The 27,006-nt window shown below is 44.5% G+C and overlaps 1 protein-coding gene across 1 annotated transcript in view; it reads right to left on the bottom strand.

Moving 5' to 3' along the window:
* Dscam1 (Down syndrome cell adhesion molecule 1) overlaps positions 1 to 27,006 on the bottom strand; it is a gene marked incomplete in the record, with an annotated part of 1,133,347 nt that overhangs the window by 722,560 nt on the left and 383,781 nt on the right. Inside the window, 1 exon segment of the mRNA XM_070098007.1 lies at positions 21,358 to 21,373. Within this exon segment, the coding sequence (XP_069954108.1) occupies positions 21,358 to 21,373 (16 nt within the window).

The following is a 27,006-nucleotide window of genomic DNA, read 5'->3' as shown; positions in this document are numbered from 1 at the left end:
TCAAGGAAACCAGCAAGCCAGACTTGAGTCCTGGAAGTGGGAAGTACATTGCCTGCACCCTGAACGAGGGGTGTTGACAAGTTGCAGTTTTTTTTAACTGTAGCGTAGGCATGCCTCTGGCAAGACAGTGATGGAGTGAATGATGATGAAAGTTTCTTTTTCGGGGCAACCTACCTTGATGTGTTAATAAAAAAAAACACAAGTGCAAAGTAATGAAAATAATATAATGAATGAGATATGACACATGGGAGGAAAGAACTGCTGATAATGTGCAAGGAGAGTTGGCTCTGCATGAAACATCACCAGAGTTATATAAAAACTGTACAACTTCAGCAACATGTACAAAACTTGCTAACTTTAGAAATGCTTTCATGAACATAACGGATCTGTTTAGTATATTACCCAGGGGGAGGTGCCAGCATGAAGCACAAATTTAGTATATTACCCAGGGGGAGGTGCCAGCATGAAGCACAAATTTAGTATATTACCCAGGGGGAGGTGCCAGCATGAAGCACAAATTTAGTATATTACCCAGGGGGAGGTGCCAGCATGAAGCACAAATTTAGTATATTACCCAGGGGGAGGTGCCAGCATGAAGCACAAATTTAGTATATTACCCAGGGGGAGGTGCCAGCATGAAGCACAAATTTAGTATATTACCCAGGGGGAGGTGCCAGCATGAAGCACAAATTTAGTATATTACCCAGGGGGAGGTGCCAGCATAAAGCACAAATTTAGTATATTACCCAGGGTGAGGTGCCAGTATGAAGCACAAATTTAGTATATTACCCAGGGGGAGGTGCCAGCATAAAGCACAAATTTAAGAAAGCATATAAACTAGGGAAGATCAAAAGGTTCGTAACAGTATTAGTACTAAAACTAAGGGGAATGGATTATGAGGAGACAAGGCACTCAATAATACTTGAAGAAAGAAGAATCCGAGAAGCGCATGATCATGGAACACAAAATATTTCGGGAATTATATGAAGTGAGTAAGGACGAGCCTGTTAAGAAGAGAGGAGGGAAGCATGTGCTTGCCAATATACTGTGTATGTATTCTTAACATGTAAAACTAATCAAAGTGCTGAAAACTACTAATAGTGAATATAACAATTTAATGGAATGACAGGACTAACTCGCGATCTGAAATTACAGCCTGATGAACTGAGTACTGGACCACAAAGGGCCACAGCTCGCTTCAGTATTTAACACGTAAGACTGGTAATTTCAGACCACAAGTTCAAGTTCCGTCACGTCATTAAGTGTAAAACCAAGAGTCAATGACTTACCCAAGTCGCAGCGAATATATAACTGTATTAGTAAGGTCTGGCTGTGGTGTCCAGGGTACTATACTTGAATTAGTTAAGAGGTTATATGTGGTAACGTTAGGTTAGCGTGACAAACCTGTGTGTAGGGACGGGGTGGGCCTGAGCAGGGCAAGTGAGGGCTGCTGGTCGGTCCACACTAGATATTGATGCCAAACCCGTAAGTTTCTCGCTAAGAGAGAGTCTCGCTGCAGTCTGGCTTACTGGCTCTGGGGTTACCCAAGCACATACACATTTAATTTTCGCCTCCCTCTGGCGACTACCAACTGTGTAGTCCTCTCATACATATCATGTATACTACAACCTAACGTTACGTCACCCCTGCCTTGCTTTGTATATTTTGTAACGTACTGACTGGAATTAAAAAAAGTATCTAAATCAAAATACTTGTCTCACTTAAACCCACCTGACCTAATATTCGTCTCGTTTCGTTCCAGCCTTACCTCACTTGTCTAATCTAACATCATCTCGTACTTCATTCTACATAGTGTACAATGTGTGGTGTTGCCTCATCGCTGACTCACCTCATACTAGGCTTCTTTCATCTTGCCACACCTTATCTCTGCCACACCTTACTCCTATGCCACACCTTATCTTTGCCACACCTTATCTTTGCCACACCTTACCTTTGCCACACCTTACTCCTATCCCACGTCCTTGCATCACTTCATCCACTCTCAGCATCACTTTATCACTACTTCCCTCCCAACATCACTTCATCCCCTCTTCCCTCCCAACATCAGTTCATATCCACTTCCCTCCCAACATCAGTTCATCCCCTCTTCCCTCCCAACATCAGTTCATCCCCTCTTCCCTCCCAACATCAGTTCATCCCCTCTTCCCTCCCAACATCAGTTCATCCCCACTTCCCTCCCAACATCACTTCATCCCCTCTTCCCTCCCAACATCACTTCATCCCCTCTTCCCTCCCAACATCAGTTCATCCCCTCTTCCCTCCCAACATCACTTCATCCCCACTTCCCTCCCAACATCACTTCATCCCCTCTTCCCTCCCAACATCAGTTCATCCCCTCTTCCCTCCCAACATCACTTCATCTCTACTTCCCTCTCAACATCACTTCATCTCTACTTCCCTCTCAACATCACTTCATCCCTACTTCCCTCCCAACATCACTTCATCCCTACTTCCCTCCCAACATCACTTCATCCCTACTTCCCCTCCCAACATCACTTCATCCCTACTTCCCCTCCCAACATCACTTCATCCCCACTTCCCCTCCCAACATCACTTCATCCCCACTTCCCCTCCCAACATCACTTCATCCCTACTTCCCCTCCCAACATCACTTCATCCCCACTTCCCCTCCCAACATCACTTCATCCCCACTTCCCCTCCCAACATCACTTCATCCCTACTTCCCCTCCCAACATCACTTCATCCCCACTTCCCCTCCCAACATCACTTCATCCCCACTTCCCCTCCCAACATCGCTTCATTCCCACTTCCCTCCCAACATCGCTTCATCCCTACTTCCCTCCCAACATCACTTCATCCCTACTTCCCTCCCAACATCACTTCATCCCCACTTCCCTCCCAACATCACTTCATCCCCACTTCCCTCCCAACATCACTTCATCCCTACTTCCCTCCCAACATCACTTCATCCCTACTTCCCTCCCAACATCACTTCATCCCTACTTCCCTCCCAACATCACTTCATCCCTACTTCCCTCCCAACATCACTTCATCCCTACTCCCCTCCCAGCATCACTTCATCCCTACTTCCCTCCCAACCTCACTTCATTCCAACTTCCCCTCCCAACATCACTTCATCCCCACTTCCCCTCCCAACATCACTTCATCCCTACTTCCCCTCCCAACATCACTTCATCCCCACTTCCCCTCCCAACATCGCTTCATTCCCACTTCCCCTCCCAACATCACTTCATCCCTACTTCCCTCCCAACATCACTTCATCCCTACTTCCCTCCCAACATCACTTCATCCCCACTTCCCCTCCCAACATCACTTCATTCCAACTTCCCCTCCCAACATCACTTCATTCCAACTTCCCCTCCCAACATCACTTCATCCTCACTTCCCCTCCCAACATCACTTCATCCCCACTTCCCCTCCCAACATCGCTTCATTCCCACTTCCCCTCCCAACATCACTTCATTCCCACTTCCCCTCCCAACATCACTTCATCCCCACTTCCCCTCCCAACATCACTTCATCCCTACTCCCCTCCCAACATCACTTCATCCCCACTTCCCCGCCCAACATCGCTTCATTCCCTCCCCTCCCACTTCCCCTCCCAACATCACTTCATTCCCACTTCCCCTCCCAACATCACTTCATCCCTACTTCCCTCCCAACATCACTTCATCCCTACTTCCCTCCCAACATCACTTCATCCCTACTTCCCTCCCAACATCACTTCATCCCTACTTCCCTCTCAACATCACTTCATCCCTACTTCCCTCCCAACATCACTTCATCCCTACTTCCCTCTCAGCATCACTTCATCTCTACTTCCCTCTCAGCATCACTTCATCCCTACTTCCCTCTCAACATCACTTCATCCCTACTTCCCTCCCAACATCACTTCATCCCTACTTCCCTCTCAGCATCACTTCATCTCTACTTCCCTCTCAGCATCACTTCATCCCTACTTCCCTCTCAACATCACTTCATCCCTACTTCCCTCCCAACATCACTTCATCCCTACTTCCCTCTCAGCATCACTTCATCTCTACTTCCCTCTCAGCATCACTTCATCCCTACTTCCCTCCCAACATCACTTCATCCCTACTTCCCTCTCAGCATCACTTCATCTCTACTTACCTCTCAGCATCACTTCATCTCTACTTCCCTCTCAACATCACTTCATCCCTACTTCCCTCCCATCACTTCATCCCTACTTCCCTCTCAGCATCACTTCATCCCTACTTCCCTCTCAGCATCACTTCATCTCTACTTCCCTCCCATCACTTCATCTCTACTTCCCTCCCATCACTTCATCCCTACTTCCCTCCCAACATCACTTCATCCCTACTTCCCTCTCAGCATCACTTCATCCCTACTTCCCTCTCAGCATCACTTCATCCCTACTTCCCTCCCATCACTTCATCTCTACTTCCCTCCCATCACTTCATCCCTACTTCCCTCCCATCACTTCATCCCTATTTCCCTCTCAGCATCACTTCATCTCTACTTCCCTCTCAGCATCACTTCATCCCTACTTCCCTCTCAGCATCACTTCATCTACTTCCCTCTCAGCATCACTTCATCCCTACTTCCCTCCCAACATCACTTCATCCCTACTACCTTCCCATCATCACTTCATCCCTACTCCCCTCCCAGCATCAATTCATCCCTACTTCCCTCCCAACATCACTTCATCCCTACTTCCCTCCCAACATCACTTCATCCCTACTTCCCTCCCATCACTTCATCCCTACTTCCCTCCCAACATCACTTCATCCCTACTTCCCTCCCAACATCACTTCATCCCTACTTCCCTCCCAGCATCACTTCATCCCTACTACCCTCCCAGCATCACTTCATCCCTACTTCCCTCCCAACATCACTTCATCCCTACTTCCCTCCCATCATCACTTCATCCCTACTCCCCTCCCAACATCACTTCATCCCTACTTCCCTCCCATCACTTCATCCCTACTTCCCTCCCATCACTTCATCCCTACTTCCCTCCCAACATCACTTCATCCCTACTTCCCTCCCAACATCACTTCATCCCTACTTCCCTCCCAACATCACTTCATCCCTACTTCCCTCCCAACATCACTTCATCTCTACTTCCCTCCCAACATCACTTCATCCCTACTACCCTCCCATCATCACTTTATCCCTACTCCTCTCCCATCACTTCATCCCTACTTCCCTCCCATCACTTCATCCCTACTCCCAACATCACTTCATCCCTGCTTCCCTCCCAACATCACTTCATCTCTACTTCCCTCCCATCACTTCATCCCTACTTCCCTCCCAACATCACTTCAGCCCTACTTCCCTCCCAACATCACTTCATCTCTACTTCCCTCTCAACATCACTTCATCCCTACTTCCCTCTCAGCATCACTTCATCTCTACTTCCCTCTCAGTATCACTTCATCCCTACTTCCCTCCCATCACTTCATCTCTACTTCCCTCTCAGCATCACTTCATCCCTACTTCCCTCTCAGCATCACTTCATCTCTACTTCCCTCTCAGTATCACTTCATCCCTACTTCCCTCCCAACATCACTTCATCTCTACTTCCCTCCCATCACTTCATCCCTACTTCCCTCCCAACATCACTTCATCCCTACTTCCCTCCCAACATCACTTCATCTCTACTTCCCTCTCAGCATCACTTCATCTCTACTTCCCTCTCAGCATCACTTCATCTCTACTTCCCTCCCATCACTTCATCCCTACTTCCCTCCCAACATCACTTCAGCCCTACTTCCCTCCCAACATCACTTCATCTCTACTTCCCTCTCAACATCACTTCATCCCTACTTCCCTCTCAGCATCACATCTCTACTTCCCTCTCAGTATCACTTCATCCCTACTTCCTTCCCATCACTTCATCCCTACTTCCCTCTCACCATCACTTCATCTCTACTTCCCTCTCAGTATCACTTCATCCCTACTTCCCTCTCAGCATCACTTCATCTCTACTTCCCTCTCAGTATCACTTCATCCCTACTTCCCTCCCATCACTTCATCTCTACTTCCCTCTCAGCATCACTTCATCTCTACTTCCCTCTCAGCATCACTTCATCTCTACTTCCCTCTCAGCATCACTTCATCCCTACTTCCCTCTCAGCATCACTTCATCTCTACTTCCCTCTCAGCATCACTTCATCTCTACTTCCCTCTCAGCATCACTTCATCTCTACTTCCCTCTCAGCATCACTTCATCTCTACTTCCCTCTCAGCATCACTTCATCTCTACTTCCCTCCCATCACTTCATCCCTACTTCCCTCCCAACATCACTTCATCTCTACTTCCCTCTCAACATCACTTCATCCCTACTTCCCTCTCAGCATCACTTCATCCCTACTTCCCTCTCAGTATCACTTCATCCCTACTTCCCTCCCATCACTTCATCCCTACTTCCCTCTCAGCATCACTTCATCCCTACTTCCCTCTCAGCATCACTTCATCCCTACTTCCCTCCCAACATCACTTCATCCCTACTTCCCTCCCAACATCACTTCATCTCTACTTCCCTCTCAACATCACTTCATCCCTACTTCCCTCCCAACATCACTTCATCTCTACTTCCCTCTCAACATCACTTCATCCCTACTTCCCTCTCAGCATCACTTCGTCTCTACTTCCCTCTCAGCATCACTTCATCTCTACTTCCCTCTCAGCATCACTTCATCTTTACTTCCCTCCCAGCATCACTTCATCTCTACTTCCCTCCCAGCATCGCTTCATCTCTACTTCCCTCTCAGCATCACTTCATCTCTACTTCCCTCCCAGCATCACATCTCTACTTCCCTCTCAGCATCACTTCATCTCTACTTCCCTCTCAGCATCACTTCATCTCTACTTCCCTCTCAGCATCACTTCATCTCTACTTCCCTCTCAGCATCACTTCATCTCTACTTCCCTCTCAGCATCACTTCATCTCTATGCTATACATAAAAAGCTAATTTAAGTTTGGTCAAAAAGTAAAACATTTTATATCATTATCAATGAAAAATATACATTCATTAATCTGTAAATTTTCTTTTTGGGAAAATCCAATTAAGGGAATCCGGCCTATTAGGTACGGCATTATATATATATATATATATTTATATATATATATATATATATATATATATATATATATATATATATATATATATATAATTATTGTATCCACGGACGAGTGGTATTGATCAATAACAACACTGCGCTAGCCAAGGATTCGAACCCATGTTGTACTGGCCTGCCTCATAGTAAGCGAGAACCACATGACGTTTTAAACCACAGGACCACCCAACCCTACTGCACTGTTTCCAACCCCTTGTGCAGATTACAAATTTCATGGATCAGCACAACCAGGATAAGCCGAACCAGCATGGTTTTATAGCAGGACGATCATGCCTGTCACAGCTGCAGAACCCAAAACTTGATAAGGAGTGCAGTAAGCTGTTATGGGACGAAATTCATAAGGCATCTAGATATGAAAATGTTGTGATAATGGGAGATTTTAACTTTAGACAAATTGCTTGGAACAATATGAAAGGAAATCTTGAGTCCAGTGACTTTATTGATACGGTTCAGGATTGCTTTTTAGAACAGGATGTGACAGAACCAACTAGAGGAAACAATCTGCTTGACTTGGTTCTTGCCAACAAAGATTCACTAATTAATAATCTTGAGGTTAATGATGAGCTTGGGGAAAGTGATCACAAATCACTTAGTTTCAATATATCATGGAATTACCCAGATTTTCGCTTGGCCGACTTCATGGGACTGAAAAATTACCTGGGTGGGCTAAATTGGGATGTCCTGACTATGGGTCAGGTAGGTGATCTTGGTTGCCAATATGACGTTTTTCAGAGCATAGTTCTAGCTGCCCAGACAACTTTTGTTCCGAGTAGGGAAATTATATCTAAAAAAAAAAAATGATCCCAAATGGACGAACAATAGATTAAAACATGTCTTGGTCAAAAGAAAGGCATATATAGGCATATCAAAAGAGGGGATGGGCAGTTAAGAAATCAATATATTCAATTAAAGAGAGAAATAAAGAAATTAATAAGAAAAGCAAAAAGGTATTATGAGGCTAAGGTCACAAGGGATTCAAAGACTAACCCAAAAGGGTTTTTTCAGGTATACAGAAATAAAATTAGGGACAAGACTGGCCCAGTTAAGAGTAACTCTGGTCAGATCACTGACAGTAATAAGGATATGTGTGAAATTCTAAATACCTACTTCCTCTCAGTTTTCACCCAGGAAAATACTAGCGATATTCCTGAAACAATAGATTATGTAGAACAGGATAATAAACTATGTACGATTGCAGTAACTAGTGACATGGTCCTCAGACAAATAGAGAAACTAAAACCTAACAAATCCCCAGGCTCTCATGAACTGTTTGCAAGGGTGTTAAAGGAATGTAAAGAGGAACTTAGCATACCTTTGGCTAATCTTTTTAACGTATCACTACAAACTGGCATAGTGCCTGATAAGTGGAAAATGGCAAATGTAATACCTATTTACAAGGCGACAGGTCCTTGGCTTCGAACCATAGACCAATAAGCCCTACCTCCATAGTGGGATAATTTATGGAATCAATAATTGCCGAAGCAATTCGTAGCCATCTTGACAGGCACAGATTGATTAATGAATCTCAAAATGGTTTTACAAAGGGGCGTTCCTGTCTTACAAATTTACCAACTTTTTTCACTAAGGTGTTTGAGGAGGTAGATCATGGTAATGAATATGATATTGTGTATATGGACTTCAGTAAGGCTTTTGATAGAGTTCCACACCAGAGGCTATTGAGGAAACAAAGATGATCCCATGTATCAGAAATCTTCCCTATGAGGATAGACTGAGGACCCTGAATCTGCACTCTCTCGAAAGGCGTAGAATTAGGGGGAATATGATCGAGGTGTATAAATGGAAAACAGGAATAAATAAAGGGGATGTAAATAGTGTGCTGAAAATTTCCAGCCAAGACAGGACTCGCAGCAATGGTTTCAAGTTGGAAAAATTCAGATTCAGGAAGGATATAGGAAAGCACTGGTTTGGTAATAGAGTTGTGGATGAGTGGAACAAACTCCCGAGTACAGTTATTCAGGCTAAAACGTTGTGTTTTAAAAATAGGTTAGATAAATACATGAGTGGGTGTGGGTGGGTGTGAGTTGGACCTGACTAGCTTGTGCTGCTGGGTCTGGTGCCGTGCTCCATCCTTGAGTGGAGGTGACCAGACTGGGTGGGTCATTGGGCTAATCCGGGTGGGGGGGACATGGACCTGCTCCGCATGGGTCAGTAGGCCTGTTGCAGTATTCCTTCTTTACGTTCTTATGACAGAATTACGGATGCGCTGGAAAAAGACCAAAACGCAGATGTGATTTACACAGATTTTGCAAAGGTGTTTGACAAATGCGACCATGAAGTGATAGCGCACAAAATGTTCCCTCATTTAGAATATTGCTCAGTGCTGACGGCCCCGCTCAAAGCAGGGAAAATATCAGAGCTGGAACAAACACAGAATTCATTTACGGCTCACGTTGAGCCAGTAAAGCACCTAAATTACTGGGAACGCCTTCACATCTTGAACATGTACTCATTGGAGAGGAGAGAGATACATGATAATATACATCTGCAAAGTACTCGAGGACCTGGTCCCAAGTCTGCACACTGCCATAACATACTGGAGTGAGAGATATGGGAGGAAGTGTAAAATAAGCCCAGTGAGGAGCAGGGGTGCGGTGGGGACAATAAGGGAACACTATCAACATTCGGGGTCCCAGACTTTTCAACATCTTACTAGAAGACATCAGAAACACGGCTGGAACAAGTGTAGAAGCCTTCAAGAGGAAACTGGACAAGTATCTTCACCAGGTGCCAGATCAACCAGGGCTGTGATGGATATGCGGGGCAGCGGGTTTCCAGCAGCAACAGTCTGGTTGATCAAGCAAGCACCAGACGAGCCTGGCCCATGGCCGGGCTCTGAGAGTATTTAAACTCTCGAAACTCTTCAAAGGTATATCAAAGTTATGTTATATCCTTCAGGGAATATTGTATTTATTATCACTGCAGTGAGCTTTGTCTCCTCTATGATGATGTACTTGTGGAGGTATGAGAGACACCTTTGGTAAGGATACATGAGCTCACCTATGATGAGGGATGGGGTAAGCTTGAGCAGAACAGGTAAGGGTGGCAGGGTTGCCCAAACCAGCAGCAGAGGCTGTGCGGGTCTCCTTCACAGCCAGCCTAGGCGCTGCAAGTCCCACCGGCTCTGTGGCACCAACACACCATTACCGATATGCTACTTCCCTGCCCTCCCTGTAGCCACCCTGCCGTCTTCACTCTCTGCAGTAATCAAGGGATTTGCTGTGATAAAATAAGCCTTTACTGAAGGCATACACTAGGGCGCTACTGGTGCACACATTGCCTGAAGTGTCAATTTACGGGAAATATTTATGACCACCATTAGTAAATCTTATGTAGTGACGTTAGCCGTACGTGAACACACAGTGGCTTCTAGCTGAACTGAGTGGGGAGTCTTTTGGCACCAATGTTGCCTGAGTCTTCCCTAAAGGTGGCATAGGGTAGGCCTGGGTCTTACCTGTATGTGGACATTGGGTGGCCTTGAGAATTACCTGTAGTTGGGCATAGGGTAGGTTAGTCTTACCTGTAGGTTTGCATGGGGTGGATCTGGATCTTATTGGTCCAACCGACCTGGATCTTACTGGTAGGTGTGTACTGGTCCGATCTGGATCTTACAGGTAGATGGGCACATAGTGTGTACATGGTAATCACAAGGTGAGTCTAGGCCTTACCTGTAGGTGGGCACAGGGTGGGCCTGGGTCTTGCAGTGTAAGGTAGAGGCCTTGCCCACGTGTGTTTCAGAAGTGACATGCTTCTCCTCCTTAGTGAGTCTGGGAGCCACGTGACCCACTGGCACTACTCCAGGAGAAGTGATCATCAACACAACTCACATATACACAAGTCAACACGGCTCACAGGTACACGTCAACACGGCTCAGAGGTACACACGTCAACACGGCTCAGAGGTACACACGTCAACACGGCTCAGAGGTACACACGTCAACACGGCTCAGAGGTACACACGTCAACACGGCTCACAGGTACACACGTCAACACGGCTCACAGGTACACACGTCAACACGGCTCACAGGTACACACGTCAACACGGCTCACAGGTACACACGTCAACACGGCTCACAGGTACACACGTCAACACGGCTCAGAGGTACACACGTCAACACGGCTCAGAGGTACACACAACACGGCTCAGAGGTACACACGTCAACACGGCTCAGAGGTACACACGTCAACACGGCTCACAGGTACACACGTCAACACGGCTCACAGGTACACACGTCAACACGGCTCAGAGGTACACACGTCAACACGTCTGCTCTAAAGTATCGCCATTCCTACCTCCAACAAATAGTAAAAACAGTATTTTTTTTTAACTCTTGCTCTTTACATGCTTGCACGTGTGTGTGTGTGTGTGTGTGTGTGTGTGTGTGTGTGTGTGTGTGTGTGTGTGTGTGTACATACGTACTTATCTATTTGGGGTTAAAAGGGTCAATTCTCAGATCCCGGCCCCGCCTCTTAATTTGCCACTCTCCAGATTCACTCCCTCTTAGCCTGCCTCTTAAAACTATCAATGACGCCTACATCCACTTACAGTAGTGTCCAAATTAATTGGAACAGGAGCAAATTTTGTGATTATCTCATAATATGCTTTAGTCTCCGGCTTAATGTAATTTGAAGTCTCTTCTTTTCTTGTCAGAAGAGTTTGCTACCGACTTGTGGTAAGCATCCAGCCTCCAGCCATGGTGTTACCCTGCGACTCGTGTCAGTGCTACAACAGCCGTTGTTCTGTAAGACTATTCCTGCAAGTGTGCTCCGTGAGTGAATGTGGTTTCACCCATTTCTCCCCTTCAATTAATGATTACTGCTGAAATTCGAAATGGATTTTACGCCTAGGAAGTGTGCAAGTATTGTAGCTCTTAGAAAACATGCTGATTTGAGTATTAGGTCGCCGAAAATTTGAGCCTAGCAAAGTCAACTGTTCGTCGGATTCTGAAGAGAACTGACGACACTGGTGACTGTGGAGCACTGCATCGAGGAAGATGTGGAAGAAAACGCAAGACAACATCTCAGTGACAAAGTTATCTTAATAAATAGTTTGAAGGACCCCAGGAAAACCACAGGGATTTGGCTTCAGCTGGCATAAATGTTGATTCTTCAACTGTTAGGTTAGGTTAGGTTAGGTTAGGTTAGGTGTGTGTTAGGTTAGTGGCACTGTGTGTCCCACTTAACAACAATCTTCAATAAATCTATTGAAATAAGGAAACTGCCCGAGGCATGGAAGACAACAAATGTAGTCCCGACTTTTAAGAAAGCAGACAGACAAACTGCACTAAATTACAAACCAGTGTCGCTGACATATATGTAAAGTTATGAAGAAGATTATCAGGAAAAGAATGTAGAGCACCTAGAAAGGAATAAACTAATACCTGACAACCAGCACGGCTTCAAGGAAGGGAAATCCTACATCACTAACCTATTAGAGTTCTATGACAAAGGTAATTGAAATAAGACAGGAGAGAAAGGGATCGGTAGACTGCATCTTCTTGGACTGTAAGAAGGCTCTCGACACAGTACCACACGAAACTGGTTGAAAAGCTAGATGAGCCGGCAGGAATAGGAGAGAAAGTACTGCAATGGATCAGGGAATACCTGACAGGAAGGAAACAACGCATGTTGGTACGAAACGATGTGTCAGAGAGGGTACATGTCTCGAGAGGGGTTCCACAAGGGTCAGTCCTAGGTCCGGTGCTGTTTCTTGTATATGTGAATGACATGATGGAAGGAATAGATTCAGAAGTGTTGCTGTTCGCTGATGTGAAACTGACTAGGAGAGTACAAGTGGGTGAAGATCAGGTAAGACTACAAGGAGATCTGGATAGGTGGCAAGTCTCGTTCGACAAATGGCTCCTGGAATTTAAACCTGGCAAGTGCAAAGTCATGAAGATTGGGGAATGACAGAAGACCACAGATGGAGTACAGACTAGGGGATCAAAGACCGCAAACTTCACTGAAAGAAAGGGATCTTGGGGTAAGCATTATACCGAGTATGTCCCCTAAGGTGCACATCAATCAAATAACTACTACAGCATATGGACGCTTGGCAAACCTGAGAATAGCATTTCGACAACTGAGGAGTCATTGACGACGCTGTATACCGTGTACGTCAGGCCCATACTGGAGTATGCAGCACCAGTATGGAACCCACACCTGGTAAAACACATCTAGAAATTGGAGAAAGTGCAAGAGTTTGCAACAAGACTAGTCCCGGAACCGAAGGGTAAGGGTTAAAGGGACTCAACCTGATGACACTAGAGGATAGGAGGGATAGGGAGAACATGATAACGACGTATAAAATACTGAGAGGAATTGACAAGGTGGACAGGGCTCGAATGTTTCAGAGATGAGACAACTGAAAACCCAGATGAGTCATAGGGATGTTAGAAAGTATTTCCTTAGCCTCAGAGTTGTCAGGAAGTGGAATAATATGGAGAGTGAAGTAGTGGAGGCAAGTTCCATACATAGCTAGGAGTGGGGGGAGAGAGTGACCTAGCAGCGTCCAGCGAAGAGGCAGGTCCAGGAGCTGTGAATCGACCCTTGCAACCACATATGGGCGAGTACACAGACACACACAGACACACAGACAGACAGACACACACACACACACACACACACACACACACACACACACACACACACACACACACACACACACACACACACACACACAGTCTCCCACCAAGAAGTTCTACCTGCCCTTGAAGCTGTGTAAGTGATTTACTTCCTCATCCAGATCAACCTGAAGAAGGACCCGCCACCTAAAGGAAGTAACACCTACAGACTGACCTGAGGAGGACCAGGGACGGCCCCAAGGAAGTCTTGAAGAGCTTCAGCCTCCCAGAAATTCCCTCAGTTCCCTAATAAAATTAGTAATAATAACTCTGCTTCAAAACAAGCCTCCTAGCCACCCCCCCTTCAAACCAGATCCCCCCCCTAAAATCCACAACCCCCCAGTACAGAAATCCTGGCGCCACCCCTGGGGAGGACCCACCTGATGGAGGGTGGCGGAGCAGCCTGGGCTTGACAGAAGAGGGACACTGGCTGGTTCTTTGAGCGGGTGAAGGCTTCCAGATCTCGCTGGTCGGTCAGACGCGGAGCACTGCTACCCACGGGCTCTATAAGTCACGACACACTCATGCCCGTCACTATACTGTTACACTTGTCATAACACTAGATAATCAATCACCATTCATGTCACACTCGTCATAACATCAGATTATCATTTAATCACCATCCACAATTTGCCTTCAATATCATGCATTTCGTATTGAGATGAATAGTCTGGGCTCAAACCAGGGTTGCTCTGGCGCACACCAAGGTCACACACACCTCGAGACTAGTTAAGGACACCAGTATTATTCAGCGTGATTTAACCGTTTCCAACTCAGTGGACGAAGCTTCAGCTGCGACTACTTCATTACTTTCATTGTATTCATATAAAATATCAACAAATTTACAGGAATTTCTTTATACAAAGAGTTCATTAATACTGGCTTAAGCCAGTGGGAGAATTGGACCTGCCTCGCATGGGCCAGTAGGCCTACTGCAGTGTTTCTTCTTTCTTATATTCTTATAACACGAATTACAGCATATTACTAAGAAGCGTAAATTTAACTACTAAAAAATTTCCTGGCATCGCAGCACCATGTACAACCTATGGGCGGTACATAGTGCTGAAGAAGATGGACAGCCTCTCGCTGTGTTTGTGTTTTATGGATATCTTTGGGTCTCACTTTCGGTCTCCCAATCATCTGAAAATAAACCTGAATGAAGAATTTCCACAACTACTACAAGTGTCATTCTGGCCTGAGTGAGCGAGCGGTGAAGGGCGAGTCTGATCAGAACCTCACTGATCCAACCACTCCTTCCTTATGTGATACCTTTCCTCATGTTCTTCAACACCTACCATACACTTTCTGTTACTCTAAGCCTACAACACCTAAATACCACACCTTAGTCCGCAATGCATTTATCTCCTTTTTCCGTCCCTTAATCATACATAGTGAAAGATACCTGGTGTGAGGCGGTGGGGAGGCCTGGGCGGGGCAAGAGAGAGCTGTCGACTGTCCCAAACGACGGGAAAAGGTCTCCGACTCCCTCTGACTTGGGAACTTGGGTCCACTGCTGCCCGCGGGTTCTGTACCACTGTACCACTGCTGTACTGGGTGCTGACTACCAGTATTAGCTCATTGTAACGACACATACACGCTGGCATACAGAAACAACCACAAACAGAAATTTCATTCATTCACTGGGGTCATCGCGACACACTACTTCCGAGAAATAGTTGCTTTATAATAATACGCTTCAGATGACTTCATTAAGATCATAAGTGCCGATTTTACGCTAATGAACGGTAAGTTACAATAAATTCTCACCTAAAGCTCCGATTCAATATGCGTGGTGCTGCGAAGGCTGTGTGTGTGTGTGGGAGGGGGAGGGGGATGGGCTCGTTACCTGAAGAGGGGAGGAGGTGAGGCCTGGGCCTGGCAGAAGAGAGAGGAAGCCTCACCCTCACGTAGGGAGAACGCCTCAGATTCACGCCTGCTGGTGAACTTGGGACCGCTGCTGCCCACCGGTTCTGTTACCATACAGGCTTAATGAACCATTGGAAGCTGATTCCAACGATTGATAAATACATAAAATATAGGCCTACTGGCAGGTCCCACTCGCACCAACTCATTCCCAGTAAGTTTTAAAGCTACATCAAGAATTCGCTTCGCTAACTCTTACCTTTTTTTTCCCTATATCCTTTATAACTATGAATATCTTTATGTCTTTCTTGATTAAATAGTTAAAGTACCAACAATATATTTACCCTTAATTATTAATTCTTACTTACCATGTGTACACTTCTATCACATCCTCTCCATTCTACGTCTTCAACTGTGTAATTTCAGGGCTCTTAATCTATTGTTTAGGAACGTTGCCTGATCCAGACTTAACACTCATTACTTTCCGAGTTTTCCTACACATCTGTGTGCATTCTGTAATGTATCAAAAGTGTGTTGTACAATTTATGTCTCACCAATAATAGATATGTCGTAAATCCTTAGAGCCTTTTGTTACATTTCATGATTTAAGGCCACGAAATCTATTAGCTTTACCATTTCAGTAGGAGATCTGGCAACTGAAGATGTTGATCGCTTAAGACAAAATAAGTCTCCAGGCCCTGGTAATTTTTGTTCAAGGTGTTCCTAAAGAGTGTAAGATGGTACCTTTTGAACCAGTGACTAACCTTTTCATCTTTTCAAACAAGTTTAGTCAGATGTGGAAGAAGGCTAAGTCAGTACCATCAAGTTACCGACCAACAAGCTTGAACTCGACTGTAAACAAACTTATTAGAGTCGACTATAGCTGATGTAATATGAAGCCACACTGATAAGCATGATCCGATTTGTGATATTTAACATGAATTCATGAGGGGCCATTCCTTCCTGACTTAATTTGCTATTTTTAGTACAAAAACAGGAAGAATAGATTCAGTGGAGGATACCACTGAACTTCAGGAGGAGGATTTAGACAAGCTAATGCCATTGGCAGAGGCAGTTTTTTATTACTTAGTTTATAGGTGGTAAAGTTTTTCTTTTTCCAGGATTACGTCCTTACATTTGTATCTGACAATCTGATCACAATATTAATCTATTCAGATAATCCTGAAACTCCCTCGTGTTGTCATAATTTATTTGTATTTTTGTGTCGCCTGACCCTCGTGACATACCATGCATGATGGGTAGCCACCCTTATTTCTCCTAATTTATTCAAGCTGTGCTGCTTATCATTCAGTAGTGTATCTGAATACAAGAGCATTTTTCTTCCAATATCTCGTGCCACTACTTTCATCAGGTTCCTGTGGAAAACTCTTAACAAAGGCCTTACTCAAGACTCTATAAACAAAATCTCAGTCTTTATTATTATTAGGCAAGAACGTTCCTTTCTGAAGTATTGTTGAAACTCAATGGATGGAGGCATCCCCAGACATTGTAATAATAACAGGGACCAGATTCATGGAAATAACAAAAGGATATCAAATAATGAGAGAGGAAAGAGGAAATAGGAGGTGATGGAGTAGCTTTGCTCGTCAGGAACCAGTGGATCTTTGAGATGGACAAAATAAATGGAGAGGAGTCGAATGGCTACAGAGGCGGCATTCACGACCCTGTACATGTCATATGTCAGGTTCATACTGAACTACACACCGCCAGTATGGAAACCTTATATGATAAAGCATGTAAAGAAGCTGGGAAAAAGTGCAAAGATCTGCAACTAAACAAGTGCCAGAGCTGAGGACTATGAGATATTAGGAAAGACTAGAGAATGACATGATTACAACGTACAAACAACAACAGAAAGGCGGATGTCGTGTACTTGAGGCCACAACTGGAAGATAAAAATACAGAGGAGTCATAGGGATGTTAGGAAATATTTCTTTAGCCTAAGAGTGGTTAGGAAGTGGAATGGCACAGACAGCGGAGTGGTAGAGGCGGGATCCATACATAGTTTGAAAACAGATATGACAGGGCTCACGCAGAGGGTAGAGTGAACCTAGAAGCGGCTAGCGAAGAGGCGAGGCCAGACACTCCACTCCTGCAACCATAAATAGGTTGGTACACAAATACATTATAATGTCATCCTTTATTGACAACGCTTCGCCCACGCAAGTTTTTTGTGACTTGAGAAGACTCACTGTGTGGGTGAAACATTGTCAATAAAGGATAACATTACAGTGTATTTGAGTCTTCGTCATCGTGTCAGAATGTTACAATATTTCTCTTCATGAAAACTTATAATTACATTTACAATACTGATTGCCATAATTTTTCCATTACTGAAGTCAGATTAATTAGTTAGGAATTAAAAGGTAAGAATTGTGGACAAATTTCAGCACTGACAGGTCAACTTAAATATGACAGTCCATTAACAAAGTGAAAATTGACAGACCAGTGAAGTAAGGCTACTGAAAAACAGTTCAGTGGAACACACAGTCAACCCGTCCGTAAGCAAGGGTATTGACAAAGACTTTTTTCCTGCCGCGTCCACAAGTGGACTTAATCTTCGACCACCCAGGAAAGGAGGCAATTTCTGGTTGATCAATAGCAAATGTTACCTTTACCTTTGATATACCTTTAATGAGTTTCCAGAGGCCAAGCTCGTGTGGTGCTAGCCACTGGAGGCCCACTGTCCCACATATCCATCACAGCCTGGTTGATCTGGCACCTGGTGAATCTACTTGTCCAGTTTCCTCTTGAAGATTTGTTTACTTGTTCCAGCAGTTTCTGATATCTTCTGGTAAGATGCTGAATAATCTGGGGCCACAGATGTTGATACAGTGTTCTCTTATTGTGCCCACGTCACCCCTGTTTTTCACTGGGTATATTTTGTACTCCTCCCATATCTCTCGCTCCAGTATGTTGTTATGGCAGATTTGGGACCAGGTCCTCAAGTACTTTCCAGCGAATACATATTTAAGACTCAGTAATTTAAATGCTTTACTGGCTTTGCGGGGCGTAAACGCTCTCTGTATTTGCTCAGCTCTGATATTTCTCCAGCCCTGAATGGGGCCGTCAACATTGTGTAATATTCCAAATGAGGGAGCACTAGCGATTTGAAGTGTCACTATTGGCATTATTTCCCTTGTTCTGAAAGTTCTCATCACCCACCCCGTCATCCTCCTGGCTGTCGTGACCTTTGTCTTATTATGTTCTTTGAAAGGTCAGCTGACATAATTATTCCCAAGTTTTTCACGCGTTCCTTTTGTTCTACTTGACGAGCCTCTTGAGTATATTGTTCCTTTGGAGTTCTTCATTCTTTCCATACCTAAGCATGTTGTTCTCCACTGCCCACTGGAAAACACTGTTTATATCCTATAATTTTTCAGTGTCTTCTACCGAAATGACTTTCATATTTATTTTAGTGTCGTCTGCAAATGAAGATACAAAACTGTGATGGGTGTTAATATCAATGTTTGCTAAGAGGATGAGAAATAACAGAGGCGCCAGGACAGCACCTTGGAGAACTAAGCTTTTTACCTCGCTGAAGCTGGATTTTCTGTTTACTACTACTTTTTTTGTTGTTTGTGTTAAGAACCTGAAAATCCATCTGCCTACTTTCCCTGTTATGCCCATGACCCTAATTTTGTGTGCAATCACCCCATGATCACATTTGTCCAATGCCTTTGCAATATCTGTGTATATCACACATGCATTTTGGTTGTCTTCCAAAGCCTCTGTAATTCCGTCAGTGCTTCAGCAGCTGTGACAGGCATGATCATCCTGCTCTAAAACCATGCTGGTTTGGGTTATGCCGTTTGTGTTGTTTCATGAAATTTGCTATCTGCCGTCTCAACTCTCTCTCTAAGATTTTTATGTAGAAAGTTAGGGCTATTGGTCTGCAATTTTTAGCTAGTGCTCTACTACCTCCCTTATTCAGAGGAGCCATGTCTGCACTCTTTAAGGTCTCTGGTATTTCACCTATGTCTAGGCTCTTTCTCCAGAGAATACAGTGGACCCTCGAACTTCGTAATTAATCCATTCCAGTGTCTGACGAAAGGCGAAATTTACGAATGGCGAAACCATTTTCCCCATAAGAAATAATATAAATCCAATTGACCCATTCCAGACACCCAAAAGTATTAACAAAAAAAAAATATTTTTTTACATTAAATATAGATTTACATATAGAAAACAATGAGATATCAAGTATAAAACAATAATAACATCACACTTACTATATTTCGTTTGTTACGACATGTTTATGTTTTGAGGCAATTCGGTGACCCGTTTTCTTCTTTTGTACCATCTCCTACACTCTCTCTCTATAACACATTTTTTGGGTTTCCTCAATGGTATGTATTTAATACAGACCTTGTATGCTTCTATATTCAGCTTCTCTAGGCACTGATGAGGATTTAGGGTGCTCATGTCTGTTTCCCAGGATATGTCTGATAGTTCTTGGTTTATTTTTTCCCAGTCAATCCTACAGTTTTGAAGTTAAACTTACTGAACATCCCTTCTCTTACATTAGTGCTGTAGTTACCTAACCCCGAGTTTATACTCGTTTGTACTTTATGATGTTGTCGTCAGAGTATATTGTTTTTGTAACTGTCATGTCTCTAATTAGTTCCTCGTTGTTCGTGAATATCAAATCCAGGGAATTTTCATTTTCAGTGGGTTCAATGAGTACAAAGCCTCATTAGTTCTCTGGTGTGTATCTGTTGAGCCACGGTACTTCCAGGAGATATTTTTGGTATAATGTGTTGAGCCACCTTCTATTTTACATGTGGAAGGAGGATATTTGGTGTGGGATTTTCTGGCCTATCCAGACAGTTATCTGCCTATCTTAACTGATATGTGAATTTCTCAGCAGTTGCTGACGTGATTTATATACTAGGATAATTACTAAATTCCTATTTTCAACTATTATACCTAGAATTTCCACTGTCATTCGATGAATTCAGCAATTTTGAGCAACAGAAGGTGTCTTTTACATATAGTCCTACTCCTCTCTGTGACCTATTAATTCTATCACGTCGATACATGTTATACTCTGCGTTTACTAGGAGTTTCCTAGATAGACTTCAACCCTGGAGTATAGGTGGAGTACCTGAAGATAGGAACGGGGTGTCCCTGGCCCTGACACAGCAGCGTGAGCGGCAGCCCTGAAGCACGCACGAAGGACTCCAGTCGCGTCTCCTTGGTCATACGAGGAGGCCCACTGCCCACAGGTTCTGTGTGGTGATCGTGTGTTAATCTACACTTCCACCCGTCACCTTTAGATCCCACTAAGCCTGCACTTCACCACCCACCTATCCTCCCAGTCACCAACCAACCCTTCCAGCTACCAACATCTTACCACCCACCTACCCTCCCGGTAACTTGCACCTCACCACCCACCTACCCTCCCAACCACCAGCAACTCACCACCCACCTACCCTTCCAGCTACCATAATCTTACCCACCTACTTGCACCTCACCACCCACCTATATTTCATCACCGACATACCCCCCAACCAGTCACCCACCCTCCCAGCCACCTGCACATCACCACCCACATACCGTCCTAGCCATCTGTACTCCGCCTCCCATCTACTCTCAGTCATCTACACTTCACCACCCACCGACCCCCAACTACTCGCCTACACTCTCAGTCATCTGCACCTCACTACCGACCTACCATCCCAGTCACCTAAACATCACCACCCTCCTACCTTCAGAACTCCCTTCACACAATTCACTTACCACCTCCGTTCAATGTACAAGAGAGTAATAGTGGCAAAAAAAAAGAAACACAATTCTCAATACATAGTCTTTTAGCAAGATAAGGGAATGCATACATACAAGGATCTACGTGAACTAGTGTGTTTGGCATCACTAACCTGTTAAGAAGTCCTTTCTGGAGTCTTGTAAACTCTTAATAGAGAAAATACTCTACTTGCCTCATCTCTTGTATACTGGGCTGTAATGCTAATTATTGTGAGCCAATATTGGCAGACTCAAGTCTCACTCACTCAAGAACTCACCCTATCACTGACAAACACACGCCCTCACATTCCTGTAATCAAGTAAATTACTAACCTAAACTCTGGTATGGGGTACCCCTGAGCTCTGCATGCCAGAGCGAAAGAGCTGCCAGACAGCCTTGAGAACGTGTTGCTTCTAGCAAGCTCCTCGACTTTGGGCGACTCGCTGAATAACGGCTCTAAACGTCGTACGTCCAATAAAAATAAAGTTCTTAATGAATGGAGATGAAAATGTAATGAAAGAACAACTGAACTATGAGTAAAAGCAAACTTTATAAGAGTTGAGAAAGAAAAGGTACCCCGGTTCCCGGTGACCCGGGTGAGCCACCTGGAAGCCATGTTTACGGTAGTGACACCACGCTTAACTAGTAACATACTGACTTGATCAATGCGGTAAGAACCTTTACCTAATTCAAAAAATAACCCGTAAAAACCCTTAAGAACACCAAACACTCGAATATATTGCTAAATTAACACAAGAATAAACTTATTCATTGTCGAAAATTTACACACAACTTTACTGAAAACCAAAGTAATTTATGCCTTACCTTACCTTACGATGGCTACTTAATGAGACTCGGTGTGACTTAGAAACAAGAGAATTTACCTGAAGTGAGGCACAGTGAAGTCCAGGTGTTCCCTGATTATTCCACATAAGTGAGGATTTACCTGAAATGAGGCACAGGGAAGCCCTGCACACGACAAGTTAGGGCAAAACCCGTCCCGCTCCGCTTGATAAGGATGTTGCCCCTGGCGTCCTCAGCCACCTTAGGCGACTCGCTCGAGAACGGGGCTTCCAGAAGTAGAGGAGAGAACTTATTTTATGAGCCCTCCAGACCTGTCCCTTCCCTACCTGCAACTAATGTAACTTTTCCCTATATACCTACTGCAACCTACACGTTTCCTCCTGCACCATCCTACTCTCCCACCTGTCACCCGCTTCCCTCCTGCCCCCCTGTATCCCTTCATATGCTCCTTTTCCCTCGCTTGCCCCTAATATCCTATCCTGCCTCTTAACCCCACCTCCTCACCAAACATCTATATATGACACACTTCTGCCTCTGCTTATGGGAGTGTGACTCACGGCTCTGAGGGGTATGGCCCAAGGCTCTGAGGGGTGTGACCCATGGCTCTGAGGGGTACAATCCACGGCTCTGAGGGGTACGAAACACGGCTGAGGGGTGTGACCCACGGTTCTGAGGGGTGCGATGCACGGCTGAGGGGTGCGGCCCACAACTCTGAAAGGTGCAACCCACGGCTTTGAAGGGTATGACCCAGGTCTCTGAGGGGTGTGACCCATGGATCTGAGGGGTGACCCATGGATCTGAGGGGTGACCCATGGATCTGAGGGGTGACCCACGGATGAGGGGTGTGACTCAGAGCCTCCACTTTCCGTCTTGTCTCAATATCATACCTTAATGAAAGGCAGTATTAACTATTATAATGTCTCCAGATCACTAAGGATAATTACGAGAGAAACTCACCTAAATTCCGGAACAGGGAAGCCTTGAGCTTTACAAGGCAGAGCGAAGGCCTCCCGGATCGCCCAGGTGAAGGTGTCAATCTTGGCCCCAGGTGCTACCTTGGGCGACTCGCTCGAGAGTGGCTCTGAACACAGGTCCCAACCTCATTATTATTTCTCTATAACTTACCATTAATACTTAAAGGAGTATTGGCGGAACCTAATTAAGAACTCTAGAATATGACACTCACACTACCAGTCACACAAATACATAAGGATGGGAGAAAGTAGAGAGTTTACTCTCAACGATCAGCACTACGACAGCTAACTTCTCTTATCAAGTAAACGACTTGTCACAAGGAATTTAATGCCGTTCATCTCCCATGCTGACGATATAAAACTGTTTTCTCGGTCCCTGTGCGCTCCCAGAGAGGTATCCCAGTATACCATAAGCGTGGCCCCCTTTACCTCAGTGAATGTAAACGAATATAGTAGTGAGTGCGACATAAGCTTCTAAGGCAGTTAAACATCAGCATTGACAATTTAAAGCCAATTAGGAGAGGCATTCATGAGCTATCGTAAGGAAACTAATACCCAAATTCCGACAATAAAAAAAATGGGCAAACTGGCACCTACAGAGCTCAAAACCTATCCACAATTTATGGCATGAAAATCAGTAATCAGATTTTCCTAATTTCTTCAATAAAATAAAAAATTGGCATCTACAAATCCCCAAATACTTTGTTATTCCCACAAAACTGGATACATCAGCAGTGTGTTGCTACCCTATTTTGGACAATAATTACACAGTGGGAACAAACGCTAGCTATGTTTCACTGTCATATTCTATCACGCAGAATGAAGCTCATACAGGGTGTTGAAATTTGTCAACCTGAGCTGGGAAACTTCAGTACGGCAATGAGGACATGGTTAAGCATTCCAGCTTTAAAGTTTTCCTTCCAGCATAGCTGGAGATACTGTAACTTGGAAATTGTCATCTCTCAGGACAACTAGCTCATACACAGGAGAAATGAAGATGTCTCCATCCTTCCAGAGTGGGGACAAGAGAAATTATACACAGGAAGCAGAGAAAAGAAAAATGGGAAAAAAATATGCATGTCATAGGATATCTAACTTCGTGTTATCAAGAAAAAGGCACAATACCGCGACTGGAACAATCCACAAATAACCCGCACGTAGCACTGTAACTTATGAGGACGTGACTCACCTAAACTCAGGGACGGGAAAACCTTGTACTTTGCAAGGAAGGGCGAATGCCTTCCCTACACCCCAGGAGTGTAAGTCGATTTTGGCCCCCGACACCACCTTCGGCGACTCGCTCGAGAACGGTTCTGAACGTAAGAGGATTATATTTTCGAACAGTAAAATAATATGGATTAACTAAAGGAAGAATAGTCGTGTCTCAGTATAAGTATGCCTGAGGGAAGGAAATGATAAAGCACACCTGCCTCGTTATAACTACCTCAGGATTCTTCTCAGTATATACGAGAACAATTTCACTTTGGTGATTCCCGAATCACAGTACTTCAGTTTTGTTCACGTAGTAGCCAGTGTTATGACCAGACCAAGATTCGTCATGGTCCCATTACTGTGCTACTGATATGCTATTATATTAAAACTAATAGAACTAAAAGTAATAAAATGCTACTGAATAATTATAAAAGCTTTAACTTATCACCAAAACCCATAAATAGAAAAAAGATGATACAAGTAGCAAAACAGTACCCATGTACCTGGCTAGGCATAGACTGTCATCAGGTATTGCTAAAACCTGCCAGGTAAGAATGCCTCTACATCCATCAGTAATACCAATGCGTGTAAGTGTATGCATATACCTGAAGTCTGGTAGAGGAAAACCCTGGACGGGACAGGCAAGAGAGAAAGTCGCCCCTGAGCGCTGCACCACCAGGAATCCCAGCGCCCCAGGCGCAACTCTGGGGGCCTCGCTCGACACAGGTTCTGAGGATGGATCCACCAAACATGCTCTCCAAATATGTTTACCTTCACTGACCTGATGCTTGCTGCTTCATGTTTGGGACAGGCTGTACCCTAGCCTCTCTCTTATTGTTTACTGGGACAAAATGTTGTTACTACATTTGTTTATATGGGAATGCTTTCGGTGATTTGATTATATCTAAATTATCCAAAGTTGAAAATTACTCTCCGACGACACTCCATAATCGTTGTAATAAGAGAAAGTTCAAATTATCTACATTCATCACAGCACGGGGCTTGACTTACCTAAATTCGGGGACCGGAAAGCCCTGAGCCTTGCAGGGAAGAGCGAAGGAGGAGTCATGATGTCTAAAGAAGTTGTCGAAACGGGCGCCCTCAGCCACCTTCGGCGACTCGCTTGAGAAGGGCTCTGATGCCCAAGACAACATGTAATTTTGTTCTCAAGATTTAATTTGTATATTTGGAATTTTGAATGTTGGGCTTGTGTACATAAATTTAAACCTTAAGATGGCTATGCAAATTATGGCACCCATCACAGGAGCGGGATTATATTCGTCCCTATTACCCCCTCCCTCCCTCTCTCTCTCACTTTCTAGTAATGTATTATTTCATTAAAACATAGCAGAAACTATTTACGGGTTGAGAAATCAAGGAAGTGTTGACAACGTTGAAAAGGTGAAACACTACAAGACAGTGAACTTCGCTGTGGAGGAGACAATGTCTTTACTCAACGAGTGTTCTATAAACATAGTTGGTAAGTCACTGCTTTAGTGAGTTTGCTTATTCTCGAATTCGCACATTTTTTGTAATGATAGAGGTATCTCTTAATGATGTAATATTAATTGTGCTTGGTAGCATGTGTGTTCAACTGATACAAGTTCTTTACCCACTTAAATTAAAGTGCAGCAGAAGGTACACTAACCTGAACTCCGGGACGGGGAAGCCTTGGGCGCGACATGGCACAGCCAAGCCCAACTTCACCTGCTGTATGATAGTATCGCCCCGGGCACCAGAGATTTTAGGAGATTCACTAGAAACCGGCTCTGAAGTCATGAAATAAATTGTGTTTTTTCCTCACCAATTATCCTATGGTGAAGGTAGCTGTAAGTTTGTCAGATTGTTGGGAGAGAGAGAGTTGACCCTGGAGCTCACACGAACTGCTTTGACTCGCCTTCAAAATTTTGCTTATATTTAGCCACATCATTGATAACTGTGTTCATGTTGACTGCTTATGTCGACTCGGCTTATTTACTAAACATCGTTTTACCAAATAAGAAGTGTGATTATTGCAATAACTAAACGAACTTTAGGCCAACATTCACATCAAAATATTTGGGTAATCATAGGTTGACCTTACACAGGTGAGTAGGATTAAGCTCTATTAACTGCATTAATGCCACTTATCTACCTCGGTAGCAGCACGGGTTTTGACTCACCTAAACTCGGGGACCGGAAAGCCCTGAGCCCTGCAGGGAAGGGCGAATGACGAGCCATGACGCCTGAAGAAGTTGTCCAACCGGGCGCCCTCAGCCACCTTCGGCGACTCGCTTGAGAAGGGCTCTGATGCCCAAGACAACATTTAATTGTGTTCTCGTAACTTAATCTGCACATATATGACACTCATAATTACTAATATAACTGTGTTATTACGACTCTGCTGACCTTAACAACGAGGCAAAGATAAACGGGAGAGATCCACTTATTTATTTGCTTCTTTCTGATTCATTTCTGTTTCTTTCTTGTAAACTTTTTGTTTCATTGTCAGTTAAATCGCAACTAATATTTAGACTATCTCCTCTAGACTAAGACAGAGTGGGACTAGGTGGGGAAAGAGGGGGAACTCGCCTGAAGGTGGGCATCGAGTGGGCCTGGACAACGTAGCTGAATAGG

The sequence above is a fragment of the Cherax quadricarinatus genome, chromosome 4, assembly GCF_038502225.1.
Source record: "Cherax quadricarinatus isolate ZL_2023a chromosome 4, ASM3850222v1, whole genome shotgun sequence".
NCBI classification, from domain to species: domain Eukaryota; kingdom Metazoa; phylum Arthropoda; class Malacostraca; order Decapoda; family Parastacidae; genus Cherax; species Cherax quadricarinatus.
Note: the sequence above shows the minus strand (reverse complement) of the source record. Positions and strands in the feature narration are given on the sequence as shown.